The 24,914-nt window shown below is 53.4% G+C and overlaps 13 protein-coding genes across 13 annotated transcripts; 6 read left to right on the top strand and 7 right to left on the bottom strand.

The window, feature by feature from the left end:
* Window positions 1-724: 724 nt before the first annotated feature.
* On the bottom strand, window positions 725-1,413 carry SCP_0304690 (predicted protein; the record flags this gene model as incomplete). The annotated part of the gene is made up of 3 exons (XM_027755862.1): window positions 725-1,033; window positions 1,098-1,343; window positions 1,396-1,413. 3 exons carry the CDS (start codon window positions 1,411-1,413, stop codon window positions 725-727), a joined length of 573 nt encoding a protein of 190 aa, XP_027611663.1.
* Window positions 1,414-3,081: 1,668 nt separating this feature from the next.
* On the bottom strand, window positions 3,082-4,049 carry SCP_0304680 (predicted protein; the record flags this gene model as incomplete). Its single annotated transcript, XM_027755861.1, has 4 exons — window positions 3,082-3,566; window positions 3,628-3,778; window positions 3,832-3,932; window positions 3,989-4,049. The coding sequence occupies 4 exons, from the start codon at window positions 4,047-4,049 to the stop codon at window positions 3,082-3,084; spliced, it is 798 nt and encodes a 265-aa protein (XP_027611662.1).
* An 818-nt stretch (window positions 4,050-4,867) lies between these two features.
* SCP_0304670 (predicted protein) lies at window positions 4,868-5,782 on the bottom strand (the record flags this gene model as incomplete). Its single annotated transcript, XM_027755860.1, has 5 exons — window positions 4,868-4,880; window positions 4,941-5,355; window positions 5,417-5,558; window positions 5,613-5,716; window positions 5,773-5,782. 5 exons carry the CDS (start codon window positions 5,780-5,782, stop codon window positions 4,868-4,870), a joined length of 684 nt encoding a protein of 227 aa, XP_027611661.1.
* Window positions 5,783-6,530: 748 nt separating this feature from the next.
* On the bottom strand, window positions 6,531-8,155 carry SCP_0304660 (hypothetical protein; the record flags this gene model as incomplete). Its single annotated transcript, XM_027755859.1, has 9 exons — window positions 6,531-6,600; window positions 6,670-6,893; window positions 6,951-6,984; window positions 7,045-7,134; window positions 7,194-7,362; window positions 7,421-7,603; window positions 7,659-7,677; window positions 7,736-7,859; window positions 7,920-8,155. The coding sequence occupies 9 exons, from the start codon at window positions 8,153-8,155 to the stop codon at window positions 6,531-6,533; spliced, it is 1,149 nt and encodes a 382-aa protein (XP_027611660.1).
* Window positions 8,156-10,022: 1,867 nt separating this feature from the next.
* On the bottom strand, window positions 10,023-11,363 carry SCP_0304650 (Leucine carboxyl methyltransferase 1; the record flags this gene model as incomplete). The annotated part of the gene is made up of 5 exons (XM_027755858.1): window positions 10,023-10,179; window positions 10,228-10,376; window positions 10,430-10,767; window positions 10,826-10,965; window positions 11,008-11,363. The coding sequence occupies 5 exons, from the start codon at window positions 11,361-11,363 to the stop codon at window positions 10,023-10,025; spliced, it is 1,140 nt and encodes a 379-aa protein (XP_027611659.1).
* A 147-nt stretch (window positions 11,364-11,510) lies between these two features.
* SCP_0304640 (Mitochondrial import inner membrane translocase subunit TIM22) lies at window positions 11,511-12,245 on the top strand (the record flags this gene model as incomplete). The annotated part of the gene is made up of 4 exons (XM_027755857.1): window positions 11,511-11,685; window positions 11,753-11,949; window positions 12,010-12,170; window positions 12,236-12,245. The coding sequence occupies 4 exons, from the start codon at window positions 11,511-11,513 to the stop codon at window positions 12,243-12,245; spliced, it is 543 nt and encodes a 180-aa protein (XP_027611658.1).
* Window positions 12,246-12,764: 519 nt separating this feature from the next.
* Window positions 12,765-15,387, top strand: SCP_0304630 (hypothetical protein; the record flags this gene model as incomplete). Its single annotated transcript, XM_027755856.1, has 6 exons — window positions 12,765-12,999; window positions 13,052-13,543; window positions 13,598-14,077; window positions 14,139-14,486; window positions 14,534-14,961; window positions 15,019-15,387. The coding sequence occupies 6 exons, from the start codon at window positions 12,765-12,767 to the stop codon at window positions 15,385-15,387; spliced, it is 2,352 nt and encodes a 783-aa protein (XP_027611657.1).
* Window positions 15,388-15,690: 303 nt separating this feature from the next.
* SCP_0304620 (hypothetical protein) lies at window positions 15,691-16,011 on the top strand (the record flags this gene model as incomplete). The annotated part of the gene is made up of 1 exon (XM_027755855.1): window positions 15,691-16,011. One exon carries the CDS (start codon window positions 15,691-15,693, stop codon window positions 16,009-16,011), a length of 321 nt encoding a protein of 106 aa, XP_027611656.1.
* Window positions 16,012-16,729: 718 nt separating this feature from the next.
* SCP_0304610 (hypothetical protein) lies at window positions 16,730-17,113 on the top strand (the record flags this gene model as incomplete). Its single annotated transcript, XM_027755854.1, has 1 exon — window positions 16,730-17,113. One exon carries the CDS (start codon window positions 16,730-16,732, stop codon window positions 17,111-17,113), a length of 384 nt encoding a protein of 127 aa, XP_027611655.1.
* A 550-nt stretch (window positions 17,114-17,663) lies between these two features.
* SCP_0304600 (Uncharacterized protein) lies at window positions 17,664-18,269 on the bottom strand (the record flags this gene model as incomplete). The annotated part of the gene is made up of 2 exons (XM_027755853.1): window positions 17,664-17,709; window positions 17,761-18,269. The coding sequence occupies 2 exons, from the start codon at window positions 18,267-18,269 to the stop codon at window positions 17,664-17,666; spliced, it is 555 nt and encodes a 184-aa protein (XP_027611654.1).
* Window positions 18,270-18,667: 398 nt separating this feature from the next.
* Window positions 18,668-19,482, top strand: SCP_0304590 (hypothetical protein; the record flags this gene model as incomplete). Its single annotated transcript, XM_027755852.1, has 5 exons — window positions 18,668-18,712; window positions 18,774-18,958; window positions 19,030-19,168; window positions 19,228-19,330; window positions 19,382-19,482. The coding sequence occupies 5 exons, from the start codon at window positions 18,668-18,670 to the stop codon at window positions 19,480-19,482; spliced, it is 573 nt and encodes a 190-aa protein (XP_027611653.1).
* Window positions 19,483-20,417: 935 nt separating this feature from the next.
* Window positions 20,418-21,919, top strand: SCP_0304580 (APH-domain-containing protein; the record flags this gene model as incomplete). Its single annotated transcript, XM_027755851.1, has 7 exons — window positions 20,418-20,546; window positions 20,599-20,607; window positions 20,670-20,701; window positions 20,761-21,039; window positions 21,100-21,451; window positions 21,508-21,708; window positions 21,758-21,919. 7 exons carry the CDS (start codon window positions 20,418-20,420, stop codon window positions 21,917-21,919), a joined length of 1,164 nt encoding a protein of 387 aa, XP_027611652.1.
* A 479-nt stretch (window positions 21,920-22,398) lies between these two features.
* SCP_0304570 (Heat shock 70 kDa protein) lies at window positions 22,399-24,868 on the bottom strand (the record flags this gene model as incomplete). Its single annotated transcript, XM_027755850.1, has 10 exons — window positions 22,399-22,476; window positions 22,532-22,710; window positions 22,764-22,967; window positions 23,019-23,261; window positions 23,314-24,089; window positions 24,147-24,223; window positions 24,276-24,351; window positions 24,408-24,669; window positions 24,719-24,767; window positions 24,818-24,868. 10 exons carry the CDS (start codon window positions 24,866-24,868, stop codon window positions 22,399-22,401), a joined length of 1,995 nt encoding a protein of 664 aa, XP_027611651.1.
* Window positions 24,869-24,914: the final 46 nt, after the last annotated feature.

Here is a 24,914-nt window from a genome sequence, read left to right as displayed (position 1 = left end):
CTCAACTGAATAGCGGTACGGGCGGATCAGTTCTCTAACTTGGCAAGCAGGCGCTGGGGCGGTGCTCTTCCAACAGTGGGTCCACACCACTGGCGCTAATCATGGAAGGCCAAAGGCCAAGACAACTTGAACTGTGACCGAGCAAGACGGCACCAGAGGTCAGCACATGATGCCCAATCCAGTTACTGGATCATAGAAGAGCAGCGCCAGAACAAGTAGAGTGACAGATAGCTGTCAAGTAAACCCTGAATCTAGTGCAGGAGAACTCAGGTTGCAGTTTTAGGAAGGGCACGAGTACGGCCGTATTATGTACAGCAGAAGGCGTACTTCGCGAAAACGGGCAAAAGACATGCCTCAGAACTAAGCGATGAGGGAGGCAGAGTTTCTGAGCACAGCAGTCCTCGCATGCAGAAGGTCAATATTATTCAGTGGAGATCACAGCAGCAGACGCGGGTAAAATTATCCCTGTGCAGGTGGACGTTAAGAGAGAGATCCCGATTCGGACATGAGTGTTACGATCAACGCTTCACGTGTTCACAACTTGACTCGAAGTGAATATATGGGTGCCTCTTCTGATCAGTTCTGCGACTCATCATCGCCTGCCTGTAATTATAACTGCTTACAGTATTAGATCCTCCCGGTCCAAACTGTATCGGTCACGATATCCAGCATCGTCACAGCATCCCTGTAGTAGCTTATCCTCAAACTCGAAGGCTTCCGAAACCTACCACCCAACCGCTGCGATCCACGCAGCTTCATGTCTGAACGCCGCCACCACCTCAGGGTCTGCATCTCGGTCCGCCCGCCCACTGCGCTGCTCCAGATCTTGCGCCAGGTCGCTGAACCCGACCGAGCACATCCGGTGCCCCTGCGGGTACGCGGAGAACACCTCGCGGTGCGTGAATATGGCTTCCAGGTATTCGCCGCCGGTGGTAGGGTACCGTCCTATGCGCACCTCCTCGCGGATGGCCTGCAGCAGCGCGCAGCCGGCGTCGACGCTCTCGGTGGAGCTTGAGGATGCCGACGGGCTTGGCTGTGCGCTTCGGGTGAGCATCCGGGTCGCAATAAAGCGAAGTGGGTGATGGGTCGGGCCGTACCTGGTAGCTCGAGTCCTCGCTGTCGGAGGAGTCGTACATGAGCGCGTCTGGAGTGTCCGCTATTGGCGGCATCGATGCCGGGATAAGCTCTTCGCTTTCCTTTCTCCAGAGTCCGAGGGCTATGTCAGAGCGCGCTGGTCTGCTGTCGAGTGAAGGTAAGTGACTCACAACGTCCGTCTTGCTCCATCTGCTGTCAAGTTTCATGCCCCCAAATAATTGAGATAGATGCATATCAATCTCCATCATCTGCGTACTCGCCATTCAACAACATGGTGCGCCAAGCAAGGTATTTACTCACAGAAGTTCCTGCGTTCATCGTGGTGATAATCAGTGTCGTGGTCGAGGGCTCGTAGGTGGAAACAGAGAGGACGCGTCAGGGCACTACGACGGGGTAGCCGGACTTTGTACTATCTGCCATTATTGAGACACGCTGCATAGTAGCGTCGGCCTCGTTGCACGTTGCTCCGCGATCAGACCAGTCACGCCTGATATCGGATGGCTGCCTTGAGGCAACAGAAGCACTTTACTGCAGGCATTTACCAAAACGGCGCTATGCTTCTGCTGGAGGCTAGTGTATTGAAATCGATGATCATTGTCGATATCATCGCGAACTCGAATTCGCGGGTACATATCAACTTCCGCACAGTGGCATACGAATATGTGGAGATGAAAGCACTACGAGACATGGCGACTTGCCTCTCCGTAGATGTTCTGCGGAACGCTGTGATACTGCCATGATCGTCCCCCCATGCAACGTGGCAAATGCGTTGTTGCCTAAATGCAAAGCTATACATCAGTGACTTGTGCTTCTTGACCACCGCAATAGATGCGCAGAAATGGAACGGGCGTCAGAGAGAAGATAACGTCTCCGCCAGGGCAGGAGCCGTAGTCATTCAGGAGCACCGCGCATCCAGAGGACGCACAGCCTCCCGTCACGAAAATACATTGATACGTGTTTGTCATCAAACGACTCGACAGGAAGAGTATCAGAGAAAGGGACTGAAACAAATGGAATAGTGTGGCATGGAGTCACGTACCGCGTTGTGGTCTTCACAATAGTACTTCCCAAATGTCACTGAAACAACCTTGATCCGAGCGCTATATCTCCTGAAGGCGGTTTCCGGGGATAGAACTGTGTCCGAGGCAGATGAATCCGCGCAGCCCATGCTAAGCCAACAACAGCCATTAGCGGACACACGAGCGCAATTATGTCATTCTTCCATGGCAAAATAAATCGGATCTGCAGTACGGTAGTAGACGTCCGGAGCATGTCAGACCGAGCGCAGCTACGGCAAAGCTTTACGGATCATGTCTGAATCGCCACCTCATCCGAATACAGTTGCAGATCGAGGGAGATTCTTCGGTTTACTCTCAGCACTTCCACTTAAGTAAGAGAATGCCATTCCACGCACTGTAGCTATTCTGTTCCGAGGACCTCGATATCGCGTCACCACAGCATTCGACGAACCGGCCGAGTTGGGCGCGAAACAAACGCGAAAAGAAAGTCTGCGCTGGCTGGTGTGCCCACAAGTCGGATTCCCGAGCCATTATTTCACAAGGTAAAAGCGAAAGCAATTGAGCAAAGTGGTCGGAGGGTACATTCGATGACTTCCTAGGTGCCGGTGGTCGGGAGCCAAGGCAGAACGCGTTCAAGTTGAACTTGCGGGATCAACTGGGCACGTGCACGAGTGAACCGCGACTTCCCATTTTGGGCGAACTGCCGGAGTGACGGACTCGCGAAATCATGTCTCCCTTCAAATACAACTGACGACTGCTATTTTCACTCCAAAAATGCAGAGAGGATCTCCCAGAAAGGTATATTCGCAGTGGACTACAAGTGCAAAATCCTCTCGCTCCCAAAATACAGCAATATTCGTCAGACCATGAGACTCGTTCAAGCATGATGGGAGTCGTAGCATCGTGAAACAGCAAGGGGTATCAAGATACAGCATTCATAAAGCATTGCAACTCACTCTTTTCCTCTCTACCAGATAGCAATGCACGTCGCGATGATACATCCACCGAGGCACGCCGACGAGAAGATGCTCACGCTCAGAGGCGTCGCGGTCCACGCGTACGCGAGGATGCCCAGCACTGCGAGGATGAAGCCCAGCACGGCCATGACGACGGCGAGCGCGTTGCAGCGGGAGAGAAGCTCGACGGGCGGGCCGGGGTCGAGGAGGCTGTCTACGGGGCCCTTGGGACGCTTGGCAACCAGGCGTCGGATTACAACCCGACTGTAGATCCCGTTGTACGCCGCCCTCCACTGCGGCTGGCCCGCGTGCGCCGCGTTGAAGGTATCGCTGGGGCGCAAGGTGTTGTCGAGTGACAGCGAATTCTCGCGCATGTCCGAGACCTCACGCATCGGCTCTGCGTATATCGCCGGGATGCCCGCCTCGTGCTCCTGCTGATCCGCGTCCACCAGCTGGAGACGCACGAGCACAAAGGATCCCGCGAACGCGACGATGGCTGGACACGTGAGCGGTGTCAGCAATGTCGCGTAAACGAGGCTCAAGGCGCATATATTCACCTGAGCAGACATGGAAAATGAGAGCGCCCGCGAAACTGGCGGTCGTGAGCTTGTCTATGGCGTTCCAGCCACTCGTATCCGGGTCACCGATGTGGGTGGCAGTGGAAGCAAGGGAGAAAAGAAGGGAGTCGATGGAAGCAAAGAAGGTTGTCTGCAAGCTTAAGCGCGTTGGCACGCGAGCGTGACGTATAGCTAGATACTCACTATGCCGCTGACGAGTGCAAGGCGGTTGAGCCAGATCTGCACGACGGCGAGCACGGCTTGCCTCATCGCGTCATCTTGTGCGCCGGATTTAGTTGCATCAACTGTTGCATGAAAGTTGGCACAAGATTGACTCGCAACGAATTGAAGAGATGCGTACGCTCGCGCACCGTAGCTGTATAGTCCTTTGACTTGGGTTCCTGCGTGGCTTTCGCCGGCATGGCGTGCAGCGGTCGTAATAATGGTCGTTACGGGGAGAAGGAGGGGGATGGTAGTGGAACGAGGGAAAGATTGAGCTAGGAAGCCAGAATGGAGAGGGCGGTTCTTAACGCACTCGGTAGTAGCTCAGCTGTCAGTGATGTCCGACAGTTGCCAGCCTAAGCCGCTTCTACTTCGATGGCTTTCTTCACCGCCGTCGCGGCGGGCACAACCACAATCTGGACGATTTCTACTACGTATACTATATAGCATGGCGCTGCCACGGAGGAAACAGAACACACAGACGGAGGAGGTTGTAGGAAGGATACAAAGTCACAAGCCCTCCCCCCTCTGGCACGAAGTTGAAGCTGCTGTCAGTCCGTCTAAAGGTAGTCCGTATAACCTCATGGCCAGCGCGCGTCGCCGCAGTGACTCATTACGTCTCCATAACTTGAATGTACATATATATGTCGACCTAGATCTTTTGTTTCAATTTGAGAACTTTCCTTTGCATGTCTTGCTCGGAGAGCAAGCTGTCCCGACCCAAAAGTGAAACCGCCCATCTGTTGTCGCTATATTCGTTTTGTGGCAATTCTGCCCGCTCTCTCTGAGCAAGTTCTGCCGCAGGTGGCGGCCTTTCGACTCAAGTTTCGAGTATGTCGCCGCGAAAGTCACGGTTCTACCTTGACCGGTTCCGGGGTCCTTCCGAGCACTGCCCCATCCGTCAGTACTTCTGATTCTCTGCTGCAGCTGGTTCTACGTTACAACATTACTCATGGCTCGCAGCTACCCGTCTCAATTCTTATGGCGGACTGCAAGAAAGAAATCATTGGCGTCGCCATCATCTCGTGAGACTAGTCAAATGTTGTGTTAGAAGTAGTAAAGTGCAGCATCCACTGTTTTTCGTCACTCACATTGCGTATCTAAACGACACAACACCGCATGTAAGAATGCACCCGCCAAAGCACGCCGACGTGAAGATGCCTATGCTCAATGGCGTGACGGTCCACACATACGTCAGGATGCCCACCACTGCCAGGATGAAGCCCACCCCGGTCATAACCACGGCGAGTGCGCTGCAACACGCTAGTAGCTCTACGGGAGGACCGGGGTCGAGGAGCGACTCGTTAGAGCAGCGCCTGGCGAGCGGACGGTGGAAAGCTACTCGGCTGTACACGTCGTCGAATGTCGCCTTCCACAGTCTCCCTAGCTCCGAAAATTCGAGAGGCAGCGCTTTCTCAGGCGGTATTCCTGCTTCTACCTCTTGTTGGTCGGCGTCCAGGAGCTGGAGGCGCACAAGCGCGAACGAGCCCATGAACGAGATGATCGCTGAGAACCGAAGGCGTTCAGCAGTGTTCCCTAGGTGTAATCTGAAGGTGCGTTTATTCACCTGAGCAGATATGGAGAATGAGCGCGCCGGCGAAACAGGCCGTCGTGAGCTTGTCAACGGCGCTCCACTCTTCGTCCTGGACGTGAGTTACGACGGAGGAGAGGGAGAAGAGAAGAGAATCCATTGAAACGAAGAATGTCGTCTGAGAATGCGTTGGCGATATCGATGACGGAACATCGACTGGGCGAGTACTCACTATGCCGCTGACGAGCGCGAGGCGGGTGGTCCAAAGATGCACAACGGCGAGGACAGCTTGTCGTTTCGCATAGATTTTGGCATTCTGAACAGCGTCTGTAGCTTCTTCAGCGAGATCAGGGCAAGTTAATCTGCAGAAACTTGGTGTAGATGGGACGCACTCTCTAACATAACGGGCAGTGGTCGTGATGTCAGTCGTTACCGGGGTACGGGATGCGGAGTGGGGGGTGGGGGGCCGAGGGGGTGTGAGTTGAATGCCAGTTCTTAACTCACAGGCTTCGACAGCTAAGTACCTGCTGCGAACTCGAAGATGCATCCACGTCCATCATCGTTGGCATATAGGACATCCCCATTTTCCCCCTTGGATAGCGCTGGGTCCAACTGAATGGAAGAACGCATCCCGAGTTGGGTGGAAACAGGTGCGGGCGGTTGTGGTATGATGCCAAGTCATTGTCTTTCCACAGGCGCGAGCGCTAGCAGCGAAGGACAGGTACGTTTCAAATATAAATATCTGTAACATCAGGCACCTAGCTCCCGTACGCATCGAAACTGCAGACCTGTGTATTATTGTCTTGACAGATATATTTCCACTGAATAGAGTATGCGGAACGACCTTCGAGTCCAACCATACTTCAAAATGGTCTGCCAGAGCACCAAATGTCTCGGGTCGCAACAGATTATCACAGACCTCCTGCGCAATGGAAATGAAGTAGGAACTTGATATGTGCGGGAACGAGCAGTGATGTCTTTGTGCGTAGAGCAAGCAGTCAGTTGGTGTCCCGCACCAAAGTTAGGACTGGGATTACAAGAGTATACCGACCAGGCACCAAGTGAAGGAAATAAGTGGGCGCAGCCACACGGGTGGTTGACAGAGTTGCATATAATTATTCGGGGCCACAGATAGATCTAGAATAATTACCTATATTTGCAGGAATATCTTGTTTCCCTCACGCTGTGGGTTCTGCCCGAAGTATCGGGCATTCTGGTAACTACAGAGAAAAGTGGGGATTCACCGCTCAGGTAGATGACCCTGCTCCCACTGCGAAGAAAGGACATACCTCCAGTGCAAATTGCCGGCCGCAACGTCCTTGCATCCTTGTACGTATCGCGCTATTTGGCCGTCGAGCTCTGTGCTCCCAGTTACTGGTAGATGAGTCTCCGCCATTTCGAGCGAGTGCCGCGCTGCGCGCACGAGGTCGCACGCACGCTCGATGGCTTCCTGGAGCGTAATGCTGTGCTCGATTGCGAGAACTGGTACAATGTTGTCGAGTTGGTCGTCCCGCTGTGTCATATACAGATTAGCACGTGCTCAGGAACAGCAGGTGCGTAAGACGCGCACAATCTCTTTCACGAAAGAGACAATGTCGTTGACTCTGGGAACAAATATATGGTCAGACCTCTTCTAGAGACTGTCATCGTAAGGGAAGGCACACAGATGGACGATGAGGCAAGCTTGATGGAAGATGGTCTGGAGAGTATCATGCTCCAAGATTAAGGTGGGTAGATCGATGTGATAGATGTACCTGTCAGACCGGGCACCTTATAAATCACTCCATACAGACGAAGTGATAGCGAAACATACAATAGCAAAGTAATGCTTGGGCCAGCACCTCCACTGCGCGCACGCTGGGCCATGAACTTCTCCATACTTAGGAAGGCCTTCTGGTCCTTCTCACCTTGCCGCTCGCCTGGCAGCGCACACGCGCCCTCCACATATCCTTCCAGTTCGCGTAGAACTTCTGCGCGTGCGTCTATGTATGGATGCGTGTCAGCTGTTCCAATTCAATTCTCTCGGCGAAGCTGACGCACCTGGTGTGCTCCCTGCCACCACTTTCTCTGCAACCTCACAAAACGGCGCCATGATAGGGCCTATAGGCGGTCGAGGTTCTTTGAATGGCTCCGGACCGAGAGTGTAGTGGAGGCAGTCGTCTGTTTCTTTCCTAAAGATTTGCGCCCCCTCGTAGTCATGTGTGAGAGGGCCGCAATCAAGCTCTTGCAAAGGATCTTGTGAGATTGAGATACGTATGGTGCTTCATGAGACTCGTACCATCGTCCCAGACGAACACCTGAAACAAAAGCGCATGAACGTACAGGGAATACGACAACGTTGTGAACAGAACGTACCCAGAGGTGATAGTAAGCCATCATTAAATATTCTTCCTCCTCAGCATCGGGATAGAAGCACCCCGCAAGCAGAGCAAAGTCGGCCGCCTGCATACGGCGGCGGTTCTTCTCATCGTCGACCCAGCTATGCGAGACGGTAACTCAATGCTGCTCGGAAACGACGTTCGACTGCCATGACGCGCACCTCAACATCCACTCGTTCAGCTGCTTTCGGACAGAATCGCAATGCTTGTTGACATTGAACCGCCACCCAGGGAGCAGAGCGTACAGGTCTGGGATGAGCACGCGTGATCCCTTGAATTCAAGAAGAAGATCTTCCTTGGATAGAGTAGCAATGGAGGGTCGGACCGAGTGGGGTTTAGACAGAAGGAGCGACACTTGTATAAAGAATTTGTCCAGAATCTGTCCCAAGTTAAGCATAATTAAGATAGTATGAACAAGGAGCGTGGAATGAACGGTGGTGTTCGAATGACGCTGCAAGGGCCTTCGAGGTAAAATCTCAAGAGGGTGGCTATATATTTGATGCCAATATATGAATTAGCGCCCGTCCTCGGTTCGCCCGTTTATGCGGTTACGGACGGCGGCCTTCACGGATTTGTACGTACAAAACTGGCCCTGCAATAGTAGATCGACGGTGTAAGCTTCCAGGTTTCGATTGCCTTGGTGGCTGCAACGTCCAGGACTTTCCAGTTGGTTGCCAACACAGGCCCTCTCCTCTCTCGAAGCCCGTGCAGTTGCCTCATTTCAGGGGACAGTGGACTGTTCACCGCTTCAAAGTTGCCAATGGCCCGGGACCGAGTCAACCCGACCTGAACGGCAGGGCTGGAACCGCCTAGCTGTTGTTTTCTGATCAGTTCGGTCAAATCCGAGATCAAGATTTGGTTAGAAGTCTTGTACAAATGAAGTAAGAACGGTCTGTTGTCGCCAGGAGCAGGTGTCGCCGATATCAACCAGATGCTCAGAGATGCTCAGAGGTAGTCGATCTGAGTTGAAAACAGCAAAGGTCAAATTGTATACCCGCGAGACCGGCTTGGCCAATTTGGCACCCTAGAAAAACCTGATGGACGTCGTCACCAAAATCGCTGTGTTCGGATACTGGAGGGACTTCGAAATAAAGGCTTTGCGACAGTTTCCGGCTCATCCCTTCGATGGCTATTTTCAGCCCCTGCGGAGCCCACAACCGCCTTCATATGTAGACGGTCGAAACGTCGGGATGCTAGGTCCCCTTTTGTCCCTATTGCGAAGATGGCACTGCTTCACTCCTACTCGTGAATTTGACGCGCAGATGTATTTACTGCCACTCACCGCGCAGCGCTGCATCAACTCTAGCCGTGTTAAAAATGGAGTAGTATGGCTGCAAACAGTAAGTACTTCGACGAGCATGACCTTACCTCCCGATCCACATTCAAGCCGACAAGTTTAGCTGTACAACATTCCAAGGTTGAGAACCTGCCGCCGCACAGCGATAGCCAATGCGATTATCCCTGGTGACATCGCTGGGACGTGTAAAACAGCTCTCTTGGAAGCGGGCTGTGCCGCACACAGCACGTTATCGCCTCCCAACGGTCGTTGTGGGCACGTGTGGACACCTGATATAGTTGAATAGCGTAACGAAAATAGTTAAATGCGTCGCTTACCGGAGGTAGGCCACAATCCGAGTCTAACCAAAGACATTTTCTGAGACATGATCAGTGAGTGCGTTGGGACCTCATCGCTTACAGCAGAGGGGGGTACAACGTGGTACGTCTTCTCGAGAAATTTGACGGTCTTGTGCATTACGGCGTGCTTCATGACATGGCGGTCCGGGGCCATCCGTGATCTATCCGACCTACGTGAAGCCACGCTTGTCACTACTCAGCTGAAGATGAAGCCGAAAGGCGGAAGTGTTCTGGTCGTTCAAGCGAGCAAACGTCGTAGCTCAGAGTGACACTGTTACGTGAATTTCTCGTAAAATTCCTCCTCAGCGCATCACTGATGCGGCACGCCGAACGACGTAGGTTAGAGGCAGAGGACCTCTCTCAAATCGAGACCCGTGCTAGACCTGAGGCCTGAGGATCAACCTGTCCACACTGGCAGCAGCAGATTTGTACGGTGTAAAACAGCACTTACAACACGGATCTTGGCATCATAAACAGCAAACTTTCGTACTGATAGGAATGACAGTTGCATCAGGCAAAATTATACCCGTCTGCTGCTACCGCCTGGGACGCTTGCAAAGACCCGTCCACGTTACGGGACATTTAATCTGATTAACGCAGTCAACGTGATATGGATACATACGTTTGCTTTACTCTTCTTGTTCTTTCGCCGTCAAACCCCACGTCTCCCATTTCGCCTTGAGGCCGCTCCCATCCGGGGGTAGCTTGAGTCCCCAGGTAATGGCGTAGTGCTCGAGCACTAGCTCCAGCTCCTCGATCTCGTCGAGCATTTCGAGATGGGATATCCTACAACAATGTCAGCACAGGTAAGGAGTACCAGCCTGTACCATCTACCTCTCGAGCTCGGAGCGACTGATATGCGCCCTCCGAATTTCTCGGAGCGTCAGCGCCTGAGATGCGGTATATCCGTGCTGCAGGAACCTCTCCGGTAGTGACAACAGTGTGGGGTACGGGTCTACCCCAGGTAGAGAGACGTTGCGTGCCTAGAACAACAAATGAGGAAGACGGTGTCAAAGAAGACATAGAAGCGGCTGGCCTGAAGATTCTTCAGCATCACTTTACCAAATGCGTCGCCCAAGCCAAACATTTCGTATACTATTCCGCCAAGGACACTGCTGCCGCCCTGCGCAGGATTGTCAGAGAAGTAATCAACGAACCACTCAATGAGTGCGTTGGATGCTGCAGGGGACATGTATACGAGCACACATTCGAAGAGCATGAGACACGGAAGAGAAGGTGAGAGGATGGACTGCGTTGTAGAAGAGACAGGGGAAGGAGCGGTGAGCAGGGGTGCCAACGCCTCCTTGGGTGGCAAACGGAGGTCTATAGGGAGCAGATGGTACTTTGGGGAGTGCAGGCTGGTTCCGCCGTTTGCTAACCATGAGTGTATAATTCAAACAATGCTCGGACCTTTTATATCAAACAAACTTGCCTAGCTTAACATCCTCAGGTTTGCCCAGGATAGCACTCAAATCCTTGCTCTTACGGATCGCCATAGCCTTTTTGATCGTGTTCTCCGCGAAATCGAGTTCAATGTAGGTGTTCAGCCAGCTATTTCTCTTCCCCGCCTGGCTAAGGGTCGCTGTCACACGTGCTCAGAGGCAAGTAGGAGACACACGCACGGTAATGCGCCAGAAGCGGGTATCACTTCCCGCCCCGAAGCTCACGATCTGGCAGGGCTTGCCTTCCTGCTCCGCGAGCGCCAACCACCGGTCGACAAGCTCATCGAGTGCCTCGGACCGAACATAAGTTCCTATGTTAATCAGCGGGGGCCGGACAGGCTGTAGGTGTGCGCGCGGGACGAAGTGAGTGATGAAGGGGTCGGCGAGGTAGTGCCTCTGCACAGCAGACAGACGAGCAATGGCGGCATCGTTGTCAGTGAGGCGTATAGCACCATCAGGATCGTTATGGCGGCCCACTGAATGCGGGTGAGGATGCTGGCGCGGTCGAGGCTGAAGCGGTGGTAACATTCCGAGACAAGTTCACTTTAGCGCCGGGTGGCGGGCAAGTACTACTTTTGGTGACCGCCAGCTTACGTAATCCGACCTGTGGTTATTTCGTGTACAGCGTAACCTGTCACTGATCTGTTGGACGAGTCTTCGTCTCCGTCTCCCACCATGTCACTCACGATACCCATGGTCGCGCCGATCTACCCGGCAGGCAAGGAGCCATTACCTCCAGGTATTACAGAGGAAGAACGCGAGCAGTTCCTCCAAGCCAAAAAATACCAGGACTACATGACGATGGGTATGGAGTCGTGCGTAGCAAAGACGATCATTGCGGGGGGTGGAGGTGCGTCTCTTTCAATATGTTGAATGTCAGCTTGGGACATCTTTTAGAAGCCTTCACTATCGGATAGGTTTCGCCATCGGAGCGGTGTTCTCTCTCATGAGCTCGTCGTTCGCGTACGAGGACCCGATGGCTCGAGCAAGTCTGAGCACGACGCAGAAGGCGTCGGAAATTTTCAAGGAAATGGGTCGGGGCATGTGGCGCAGCGGGAAAGGTTTTGGCAAAGTCGGTGCGCTGTTTGCCGGGCTGGAATGCGTACTAGAATCGGTACGTGGAGTACAAGCTCGTGTCAGTCTGCAGATCCTAATCAAGCGTGACCTCACGCAGTATCGGGCGAAGAACGACATGGTCAATCCTGTAGCCGCAGGCTTTCTGGCTGGCGGTGTTCTCGCGCGAAATGCGGGACCGAAGGCAGTTCTCGGTGGTGGCGTGGCGTTTGCGGCATTTTCAGCCGTAATAGACTTGTTCCTGAGACGAGAACCGGCAGAGTGAGCCTTGGCCTTGGCTGTGTTCCTTTGCGTTCCGGAAGAGCTGATTCCGCTTCACATGACAGTGACGACTGAATTTGGCGAGGTCCTAGACGTGCTTGCTGCTCTGCTTCGTGCTGTTGTGTAGACTACATTATTGTGAGATATCTAGTTGTTATACGCGGATGTGTGCACCTGGTACTATCTGTTATTTTTCCCTCTGCCTGGCTATGTGGCATGTGTTGAGTTCAGGGACGTAATATGTAATGTATGGGAGAGGCGGATCTTGCATGGATGCGTGGATCTGCGGCGTCGCCCGATCTGGATTTCCTGTCGGCATAGCTCCTCGCCTCAGTCCGTCTCCTCTCCTCCTCCTTACCGTCGTGCACCCGCTCCTCTCCTCAGAGCCTGCGAGCAACGTTCGTGGCCTTCGCAGTTATTGATTGTTCATTTTCTCAAAAATCTGACTCATTGCAGTCTATTTGTATACCTAACAGCGTGATCCGGCTCCTTGCTCTGTAAATTTGTTCAGGCCCGCGTTGGCCCGGTTCTGCTCATTCTGCTAACAAACACCCTCGAGCGCTCTGTCGCACTCTTCCTCTCCGGCCTTGACGTATGCTAATGCCCAGTAGTGCAAAGCTACCACACAAGAACACTCTCGAGATTCGCCTCGCTGAAAATGTAGTCTTCCTCCGTGCTGGAGATGCAACAGGCCGACTACGTTCTATCCAGGCCGATGCGCCACCGGGGATGCTCCGCGGCCTCCTCACTCTCACTCTCGTCAAGCCAACCCGGATTTCGTCTATTGAGATCGAATTGATGGGGAAGACCAGCACTGCTTGGCCAGAAGGTGTGTCGTTCACAGGCCTGCGGTCGATTCTGTTATCCTAACACGCTGATAGGCATCGGCGCACGCCGCATAGATATCTCCGAGGAGCACGACATTTATTCAGAGTCTTACGTTCTCTTTCGGGCTGGTTCGTCCCCCTTCAGCAGCCGCCGTACCCTCTCAGTAGGCCCAGGTCTCGCGCTGGATCACGAAGACGAGGACCATTCCGACCACTCCAGCGAACAGCTTGATGCTGCACGAACACCGGAAGAGCAGAGGGGACGTGACCGGGGCCCACCATCGGCTGGTTTCAACAGAGCCACCCGACGGCACCTTAGCGTGGACCAGACAACGTTCCAACGCGGCTTCGTCTCACATCGCGAGAACAGTGGTCAACTTCCTCCCTCACCACAGTCCCCGGCATACTCTCCGGAAGCCACGCCACAATACTCGCTTAGCCCCAGGAATTCCATCTCATATCGTATGCATACGCTAGAAGAATCGCCCCCGCGGAGCCCAGATAGCTCTCGGATGACTTACGGCGATTCTGACGCAGATCATCGTAGTTCGTCCTCAGTGAATCTCGGGTATATAAAACAACTGACTCTACCATTATAAGGCACCTTCTCGGGTCGTTCTCAGTCGCTCGTCCCAGAATCCACTACATTTAGTTTTCCCCAGGACGGCCTGTACTCGGGGCGCCCCAGCCTCGATGAGGATCGGGAGTTTCAAGTCGGTAACAGCACCGGCACGCTGCAACCCCGCTCGCTGTCGCGGTTGGCGCCCCGCAGGGAACCTTCGAGGTCATCAGAAGGTACAGAGATGGGCAGCGGCGAAGACGCGCGTGGGAGGAAGCACAAGCGCTTCAGCTTCGCGAACGTGTCGAGTGTGCTGTTAGATGCGGTTAGAGATCATGTACGGTCTCGTTCTCCCATGATAGAGCAATTCAGGGAGGCTACACCACCTCGGGGCAGAGCCGTGGAACGGACGCTCGAGCGACCGGATGGGGCACCTGCTGGCCCGATGCAGGCGCGGCTCCGTGGGTATGATGGAGAGAGTGCAGAGGAGATCGGGGACGGCTGGAAAGAGTTCCGGAAAGGTGAGTATCGCCCTTGTTACATTCGAGTGAGGGCGCGATTTGACCCGCTAGGGGATTATAGGTGTATACACTTACCCCATCTCATTTGCCATCCCAGCGATGTCCCCGCCCACTCTTAATTGTGACTACGGAACGGTATCGTGGAACCTCAAGGCGTACGCTCACCGCCCTGGCACGTTCACGTCGAAACTCTCTGCCACGCAAGAGATCACTGTCGTCGCGTGTCCTGGGGAGGATGATACGGAAGAAAGTGAGAGCATCATTGTCGAGCGCCAATGGGAGACGCAGATGCAGTACCTCATCTCGATCTCCGGGCGCTGCTTCGCAATAGGCGGCGTCATGCCCGTCACGATCACGTTCATGCCATGGACGAAAATGAAGATCCATCGCATATCCGTTCTAATCGAAGGTACTTCATTTTTATCTTCAACAAACCAGTTTTTCACCGCATCTCAGAAAAAATCGATTATTGGACGAACTTTAAGCGTGTCGTCCGGTCAGATCCATTAGCACGAGTATCCCTCCTCTCCTACAAGTCCCCTCAAAAAGATGGGCCTCCCATATTACCCTTGAACCCAGATGACCCTGACGCCTTCCGAAATTCTCCCTTCGTCGATGTAGTAGGCGCTGACACCGACGTGGGTGAGTTCGCCTCGAGTCTAATGGGTCCTGGGCCGTGGACGCTGCACAAGGATATATCTTTGCTCAAGGAGCATACCCCGCTGCACTTCACCAACAAGAATCGGCGGAGCAACATGTCCGTGTCGCATACGCTCAAGATTGTTTTCCGAGTAGAACGGGGCGACAATGAGGCTCTTGACCCGCATACGGGAAAGCGAAAATTGTTTGACATTGTTGTGCAAACCCCCATACACATACTTTCTGTTGGTCTCTCCCCATTTCCCACCGCACTCTGAGTGCTAACGCAGGGCTTCTCATAGTACCTGTGCAATCCCGAACACCTGTCGTTACCACCATACTCACGGGTAATGGAACCAACTCCCGGAACGACGCTGCACTGGACCTCCTTGCCGGGCAGCGCCACGCAGCTCAATGGCGACCGCTCGCGCTACACGTCTCTACTATCCCCTGGCCCTGTTACGCACGCGGATTTGGGGTTCTCTGCTCACTCCAGTACCACTACTTCGGAACAGAGCCTGAGCATGAGCATGAGTCCCAGCCACACGGGCGCGGCCTTCGAACCCGACTCAATTTATGATCGCAGCACACAGTTCGAGCGGCTCGTCGCCGGGCAGGAGAGCGAGATCGGCGAGGCGCCGCCGTCCTATGAGGCGGTCGTCCATGCATGATCTTTGGGTGAGCCCGCCTTCTGTTTGTGCCGTTCTTCAGCCTGACTGACAATGCTCGTCAGACGATCTCACGTTTCATATTTATACGCGTAACATATATCCGTGGACGATCTACCGAGTATTTCTTACATTGCGGTCGGGTTAATGCGTAGACTCTGCACTAATTTTCACGAAATTCTCTAGACTGAAATTACGCTTAGAGTAAGGATACGTGTATGAATGAAGTCGTGCTCCATTTCTGTATCAATTTATCGGACAGTGACCTGTGACAGCAGAACTCTCTCGTGTCTCTTATTTGTGTCCATGTTCCGCGCCCTCATATCATCTCTATCGCGCGGCCCTTCCAGCGTAATGTCTATGTTCTTCTCCGGCGGCTATGACCAGCCTGAGGTCAGCCCCTACTCCTCAAGCATACCCTTCTACAGATCACTGAATACCATCGTAATTGCAGGTCTGTGGGCTGTCCAGCAAGCACAAGCATCGCCATGTCTTAGTGCCGCTTGCAAGTGGGGATATGAAGAGCGACCAGAGATGGCCGGCGAGTTCGCTGCTTTGCACGGATTACTCCCGTGCAGCCAAGAGGCCTCTTGGTGGGGCTGTCCCCTCCCCATTAAGGTTGTTTAATCGACAGGATTTACGTTATCACCCTAAATCCCAGTAAAACGGTAAGTCAGATCACTCTTGTTCTAACCGATGATAGTGCTGTCAGCCGAGTCCTGGCCAAGTCGCCTGTTTTTGAAGTGGTCCTTCCCAAGTCATCCCCTGCCTTCATCCAGGCCGATTTTTCTTAACAGACTGGATAAAGCTGTGTGAGCGTCGTGCTCTGAGGACATACTGGTGGTCGTGCTGGTAGGCTGCCATCCGTGGGGTATGGTATATCAGCTATCGCCAGAGGGGCAATTTGTCTTCAACGTGGGGAACCTCGAAGATATCGTACGGGGTGGCAAGTGCAAGGTCATTCTCATCGTTCCATGTTGTGATCCGGAGTACTGGAGGAGCTCTCACCGGACGCTTCTGACGGCGGCTGACCGCAATGGAGGCTCTCACGTCCTCACGGATATTTATCATGCCCTTTGAGGACCCTCTCACCATCGTTCTCAAGGCAGCTCATCAGGGAACAAAGACATTCCATGTGTAGATGCGGATGTCACACCTATTCCCGAGGGGCTTCCTGACACCATTGACATGTTGGACTGGTTCGACAACCTCAAGAGACGTTGGTTCGCCCTCCATTCTGTCCGTGCACTGTGAAAATACATCTGTGGTACAACTCCTCCGTTGCATCCCACCGTCAGTCAGAACATTACCGCAGCCGCCTCTCATTGCGTCGACACAGTAGGAGATGGCCAAACTCAAGCCTCTGTGCGAGAAGTATAGGTTACTCCCATGTGAACGCGGGATTACGTCGTGGGCGTTGTGCACATGCTATCTCGATGGTACACTTAAAGACGGCAAGAAGCCGTGGCTGTACAAGATGCTTTCGCGGCGCAAGCAGCGAAATGAACGCGCAGTACGCATCGCTGCAGGTTTCGGTTGGAGTAAGAACCAGGTATTTGGGGATCCGGCTGAGCAGCAGGCACCAGATTCGAACACTAATCGAGAACTGAGAAGACTCGCGGAGATGCCATGTGTCGTGTTTGGAAACGCACCGGCAGGACACGTCGCAGGATTAGACCGGAGCGGCAGATTGGCTGGCGAAAGCTTGGGAGCTTGCTGGGTGCCCTGATGTAATAAAACCGATCAATCTCAAATATTCGCTGTCCTTTCCCTTGTGCAGATTTACGAATAATCTGACTGATGAAACCCACCATGCCCTCTGGCGTTTCGGGGACGTTTATACCAGACCTAATAATGCATCGCTCTGCGCAAGCAGCGCACAGCGCGAACGATGGAAGGGAGTTATCGCAGCTACAGCTGAATGAAAACTGGTTGAACCGACGAAGAAGGAGCTGCGAGTGAATCCACGTTTAGCAATCAGATTAGTCATGAAAGGATAGGTAGCTCACTTGCTGGATGGCTTATAATCGAAGGTCGATTTAGCCCAGCACTCGAGGACACAAATAACATACAGACAAGGCGCTCCCAGGGAGAGGATGAATCACCTGCTGGCTCTCAACAAAGACCGACCTCAACAAGGTAAGGCCACACAGAATTGGATGAACCTCGATTATTCCACCAGGGATAAAGTAGCCAGGTGGAACTGGTACAAGAGTATAAGAGCAGAGGCGGGAGTCGCTAGATATCCAAATATTATCCGGGGGGGAGGGGAATAATCATCATCGAATGGGCCTGTCCAAAAGCTCTTCGTGTACGTTGAAGTACCTGACAAAAAGCAATGAGTATTGACCACGCCTACATACAGCAGATTCTGACCTCGCAACCCTGCCGATCTCGCGACACCGGCCCATACCATCCTCGCTCCAATTCACGATCCACCGCCCAATCACCTTCCCATCCTTGTTCGTCGTCTCTGCGATAGTCTCCTCTCTAGGTAGCAGGCCCGCGCTCTTCTCCCGAGCCGCCTCCGCCCTAGGCAACTGGAACATCTCTGCGAGCTCCCATGTCGCGAACGGTCGACTCGCAGGCACCAAAAACGCGGTATCGTACACGCGTGTGATGCGCTCGCGCAGCCGTAAGGTGAACGTAGTCATCTCCAACGCGCGGGTGCTCTCCTTCGGCGTGCCTTCCGGCTCGAGCCATCGCAGCTTAGTCACGTAGGGCTTGCCGCACCAGGAGATGAGCGCGGTCGACACCCCGCTAGTGGCGACTGCAATACCCGCCAGAACAAAGCGGCCTGTTAGAGGGAGGGCAGAGGTGGTTTCCATGATGAACATGAGGGGAGTTACGGCAAGCGTTAGGCCAAGGGAGGATAAGGAGAACATCTTTAGCCGGCGGAATGTCGCAGTGAGGGGACCATAGTATGTCGCATCCTTGGACGCATCATCGAGCGTAGACTTGATAGCACGCTGGTCGCCATGTACGGTGGTGTCAGATGCCGGTGTTGGGCTGGATGTCGCAGTGCTCAGACGCGCGTTCGCGACTGCGACTCTCCTCGGAAACCATCGACGAAGGAGGCTGTTCTGAACGTGAAGCTGGCGGGGTGAGGTGCATCGTCTGAATTGAGCAGCTAGAATCGCCGCGCAGGGGAAAGTAGTTTGTCGATGGAGAAGCTGAGCACAAGCCGACATGGTGGAGTGGCACAAGCCCACCACTCCGACAGGCGCCCGCCGCTGTGCTGCCGGCGAGCCATCATCTCAAGCGCTAGAGTTTACTGGCCGCCATGGACTTGCCAATTTATTACACGAGGGCGGAATACATTGAGACTGTACGAGGACGTTCCCTTCATCTCGCTTCATGTAAGACTGACCTTTTTTTATTCACAATAGGACACTGGTAACAAAGTCTCCCGACGCGCAACTATCGCTGGTCCTCAGAACATTATATTGGGCGGGAAAACGATCATATCCAGCGGCGCGATAATTCGAGGCGATCTGCGGCGAACGGGACCCGGACATGCAGTAGTCATCTCGCTCGGCCGGTACTGTCTCATTGGTGAGGGCTGCGTTATGAGGTGCGTCCGTTGAGCCACAAACACAGGTCATCATTTATACAGAAAAAATATTTTTGCCCACCTACCCACAGACCGCCGTACAAGACGTACCGCGGTAATTTCAACTATTATCCCATGAAGATTGGTGACTATGTGCACATTGGTGCGAACACAATCGTGGAAGCAGCAACTATCGGTAATCACGTAGAAATCGGGAAAAACTGTGTAATAGTACGTGTACAGATTCACTTTCTTCGTTGGCCTTCTTGTAGACACACCGGTATGCCTAGGGCAAATTCACTATCATTAAAGATTGCGCGAAGATTGCAGACAACACGATTGTTCCACCAAACACTGTAATTCCCGCATTGGCGCTCTTCGCCGGTTCACCTGGTGTGTTCATTTTTTTGTTGTTGTCGAAGAATGTACTGACATTCAATTTAGGACGGTTCGTTGAAGACCTTCCTGAGTCCACACAAGAAATGGTGGAGGCGCAGACAAAACAGTATTACACCCGATTTCAGCCCCTTCCTGCCGAACGTTGACTCTCGAAGATTGCACTACTCCGCCTCTGCGGCGTTGAGACTTGCCAGGCAGATTCATGTCATACCCTACATTTTGCGATACCAGCTGTGAGCGTTATTCCAGGCTCAGTGCCACACGATCGAACAGTCTAGAAGTCAAGCCCTGGCATTTCCCTTGATGGTTCTATTAAGTTATTGCTGAACTTATCTTCCGCTCTTCTTTACCGTGATGTCAAGCTCATGGCTGACTTGTGACTTTAGTGCAGTTTCTTTTTTCTAAACTTGGGAGCATTCCAAGGTAAGCACCGACCGCCAATCCTCGCTACCCTCATGATGCACTGAGCGCTGACGCGTAGTCTGACAAGCTGGCTTGGCAGGATTCACTCCCTTCCGGTAGAGTTGAGCTATATTGGGGGATCTCGCCATCGCGCTACCTTGCGGCACTGACCGTGGCTGAGTCGGCTAGACGTCTCATTTGTGCCCTATGAATCATATGGCGAGATGGCGTCCATGTCGGGATACAATCCCATGTGCGGCTCAAGTCGTGGTCGTGCTTGCGATAACAACAGAGATTTAAACATCAGGTGGCGGCTTGCAGCGGACTTCCAGTTGAATTCGCCTCATGATTCTTCCACGCTACCTCGTAAATTTGAGCTGTACAGTATAACCTCTGATCGATGATCATTCGAAGAGTACGCTCTCGAGTAGTAGTACTACGCGTGAAAATACTTCCTGTTGGGGCGCAACCTCCATGATTGGACTGTACCGGCCTCAGCTGGGGATACGGAACGAGTGTTTCAAACCATTCTTGATATGAGAGTCACCTGCACCGTTCCTCCCTCGGCCATTGTCCAACATTCCCCGGTGTGCCGGATGTAAGTAACTCGTGCTTCACCCGTCCCACGTAGCGATACCGGAAAGCTGAAAGCCCGCGTTGTCCTACAGTTGTGACTACCATGTCCTCGACCAAGGTTGGCGGCGAGTATGGTCCGGTGCGCGCCAATATCGATGTGGACAGGCTGAACGCATACCTGTCTCAGCACGTTGAGGCGATCCACGCGCCGGTGGACGTTAAGCAGTTCAAGGTGAGTTGCTGCAGGCTCTGAGGAGGGCGCCAACCTCTGACTTGGAGTGCAGTTTGGACAGGTCTGTCGACTCTCGAGTGATGTTGTGCTTGAGAGCGTCATTAAATAAATAAGCATTCGTAGTCGAACCCGACGTACTTCCTGACCGATGCGAGGTGCGCGACGTTGTCCGTGGTATCTTCTAATTATGCTGAATAGCCTTGCCGTGGAACAGGTCAAGACGATTCGTGCTGCGCAAGAAGCCCGATGGACAGCTGCTCTCATCGACAGCTCACCAGGTTGAGAGGGAATACACTATGCTCCGAGCTCTGTTCAAACACAACATAAATCCGGCCACTTCTCCCGAGCGCAAGGTACCCGTACCAGAGCCCTTTGTACTATGCGAAGATACCACCGTCATCGGGACCCCATTCTACATTATGGAATTCTTGGACGGGCGGATATTCACTGACATGAGGATGCCGGGCGTATCCCAGGAAACAAGGCGTGAGTGGTGAGTGCCCATCCTATCATCGGACATAGTTCAGTACGTCTGAATACTACCACTTCTCAGTTGGTTGGCTGCTGTGCGTGCCCTCGCCGCGCTCTCTTCCCTGCACCCGAATGAACTCGGGCTGTCCGCATTCGGACCATCGACGCCATACTTCCCCCGTCAAATCAAGTCTCTCACCCGCGTGTCCCTCGCGCAAGCACAGGCCGTCGACATCGAGTCGGATAAGCCCGTAGGCGCAATCCCGCGGTTCGACGAGATGGTCGCATGGTACCAGAAGAACCTGCCCGACGAGCGCAAGACCGGGCTCCGCATCGTGCACGGCGATTACAAGCTCGACAATCTGGTGTTCCACCCGACCGAGAATCGCGTTATTGGTATTCTCGACTGGGAGCTGTGTACCCTCGGTAGTCCGGTTAGACCCCCGCTTCGTCTTCTCTTCGTCAAGATGCTGACGGGATGCTCCAACAGCTCGCAGATCTGGCGAACCTGACGCAGCCGTGGGTGATGGACTCAAGCAAGGTCACGACGGGCGCGGCAATGGTCGGCTTCAGGAATACGAACGACATGCCTGTGCCTCTGCAAGAACTAGAGCGCGAATACTGCCGTCTCACACAGCAGTCTTATCCCATCAAGGAGATGGGCTTCGCGCGCAGCTGGATGCTCTTCCGCGTACGCCCTTCTCTCCAACCAGAGTGCTGTACTGACGCGTTCCTCGTAGACGGCAGTCATCTTGCAGGGCATCGCAGCTCGCTATGCCTTGCGGCAGGCAAGTTCTGAGAGGGCATCCTTTATGGGGGACATGTTCCCTATCATTGGGAAGTTTGCATGGGACGCTCTCAGGGAGGCCGAGGATTCTGGCGGGATCACATCAAAACTCTGACGTTGGATGCTTCGTATACCACTGCTATCTGTAGGCAGTTGCGTGGAGTCTATGAAGTAAATTCTTGACCAAATGTTAACGTGTGGCGGAGACGTTACGGACCACTCTCGAGGACGTCGACGTCGAGAATCTTTAAGTCCTATGCGCACTTGATACTCCAGATGCGAATGTGATACATTGCGTACGATTACGGGGGAGCGTGAGCGGAGACAATACACATAGCAGGAGCGATGCTGAGAGGGGGTTGAGCGTTCAATACTACTACGTGAAATAGTATGCGATGTGATCATAAGGTAAAGCAAATAGCTGCGCTGTGATTACTTTTCTCTAGTCTGCTAAAGGGAGAGTACTCCGGGCTATGGAACCGGACTGGGCGAGAACCGTGACGAAGTCGAGGTGATCTCAACAGGGACAGTCGGTTCGTTGCGGGAATGTGCCGATAGTACATGGGTTCGTGAAGGAGGAGAGGATAGAGGCGCTTAGTCCTTCTTCTCCTCATCCTTCTTCTCCTCGGCCGGCTCAGAGTTGGCATTGTCCTGGTTGCGCTTCTCGTACACCTGATAGACCCTGTGTAAGCTACGGTAGCGAATGTCGATAACTGATTGTACACACCTTCTGGAAGAGACCAAGTGATGCCTGTTGTGCCTCACCAATCTTCTCCTTGATGGCTTCAGCAGTAACCGATGCATCGCCAGCCTGGCCCTTAACAGCGATCTCACGGAGTTCAGCAACGAGCTTGACGACCTTCTCCTTCTCCGTGGCATCAAGTTGGTCCTTGAACTCGTTCATCGCTGCAATGACGGTTAACGGAAGCTTGCTCATACGAATAAGGATGTAAGCTCACCCTTCTCGGTATCAGAGCAGACAGAGTCCGCCTTGTTTGCCTCCTCGATAACGTTCTTGCGCGCCTTGTCCGTCTCAGCGTACTGCTCCGCATCAGAAACCATGCGCTCAATGTCCTTGTCGCTCAAGCCAGATGACGACGCGATGGTCATAGACTGGTCCTTGTTCGTCGCTTTGTCCTTGGCAGTGACGTGGACGATACCATCTACAATAAAGTGTCAGCTCCTGAACATACCATACAATGTGAAGCACATACCAGCATCAATGTCGAAGGTGATATCAATCTGGGGGACACCCTTCGGCGCAGGGGGGATGCCAACGAGGTTGAAGTTGCCAAGGAGCTTGTTGTCACGGACGAGCTCACGCTCACCCTGGTGGATCTTGACCTCAATGGCAGTCTGGCCATCAGCGGCGGTGGAGAAGGTCTGCGTCTTCTTCGTCGGGATTGTGGTGTTGCGCTGGATCAATTTGGTCATAATGCCACCGAGCGTCTCGATACCTAAAAGAATAACATGAGAAGGGACACGACCGGGCGTATCATGAAGACGTACCAAGGGACAAAGGAGTGACATCGAGAAGCAGGATGTCAGTGACATGCCCCGCCAAAACTCCACCCTGGATGGATGCACCGATGGCGACGGCCTCATCAGGGTTCACGCCCTTGCTGGGCTCACGACCGAAAACGGACTTGACGGTGTCGACCACGCGAGGCATACGAGTCATACCACCGACTAAGATGACTTCATTCACCTCGTTCGCCTTCACGCCGGCATCAGCCAACGCCTTCTTGCAAGGCTCGACGGTGCGCTGGATAAGTGGTGCCACGAGACTCTCAAATTGCGACCTCAGGATCTTGAGGTTGATGTGCTTGGGGCCTGACGCGTTGGCGGTGATGAACGGCAGGTTGATCTCGGTCTGTGAAGTCGACGAAAGCTCTATCTTCGCCTTCTCGGCCGCTTCACGGATGCGCTGGATCGCCATCGGATCCTGACCCAGATCCTGGCCGTTCTCCTTCTTGAATTCGTCCAAGATATGCTTCACGAGGACGATGTCGAAGTCTTCACCACCAAGGTGGGTATCACCGTTGGTCGACTTGACTTCGAACACTCCCTTCTGCATCTCAAGAATAGAGATATCGAAGGTTCCACCGCCAAGATCGTAGACAGCAATCACGGCCGACTCCACACGGTCAAGACCGTAGGCAAGGGCAGCTGCTGTCGGCTCGTTGATCACCCGAAGTACATCCAAGCCAGCAATTTGTCCTGCATCTTTTGTTGCTTGGCGCTGAGCATCGTTGAAATATGCAGGAACAGTAACCACAGCATGGCTAAGGCACGATCAATCGAAATTCACGTGATGACGTGGCTGAGGAAGGAGCACTCACTTTACTTTCTTGTTGAGGTACTGCTCGGCAGTTTCCCGCATCTTCACCAAGACCATCGATGACAGCTCCTCCGCGGACTACATAAACGTTAGGAGACGCGACAAAATAGAACATTGCCATATTACTCACGAAGATCTGCTTTTTTCCGCCGTTGTCGACCTCAACGGCAGGGCGTCCATCGGGCTTGGGTACCACCTTGAAAGGCCTGGATATATGTCATTAACACAGACAGAAAAAAATGACGACCAGCAACACACGCACCAATGCTGCATATCCTCCTTGACCTCAGCATCGTTGAATTGACGACCAATCAAACGCTTGAAAGCAAACACGGTGTTGTGCGAGTTGACAACAGCTTGGCGTTTGGCTGGCAGACCGACCAACCGCTCGCCATGCTTCGTGAATGCGACAACGGACGGTGTTGTCCGTGCACCCTCCGAATTCTCAATCACCCGTGACGTCTTGCCCTCCATAACGGAGACGCAAGAATTCGTTGTTCCCAAGTCAATGCCAATGACGGGGCCTACAAACTGCTCAGAAGCTCCGAATGGCTAGAAGAATGCCACGCATACCATTGACTTTCGAGTTCATATTCCTCGCGATCAGCGACCGCGGAATACGCTGCAAAAAGATCAGCGGTGCTACTTCAGACGGTTCCAAGCCACACTCACGGCATAGTTGCCAGTGCGAGCAACGGAACGGAGACAACGCGCAGCCAGCATGATGAAAGAGGTGAAGGAAAGGTGGGAAAGCGAAGTGCTCTCCTCA

Source organism: Sparassis crispa (genome assembly GCF_003851025.1).
Source record: "Sparassis crispa DNA, contig_000002F, whole genome shotgun sequence".
Lineage (NCBI taxonomy): Eukaryota > Fungi > Basidiomycota > Agaricomycetes > Polyporales > Sparassidaceae > Sparassis > Sparassis crispa.
Note: the sequence above shows the minus strand (reverse complement) of the source record. Positions and strands in the feature narration are given on the sequence as shown.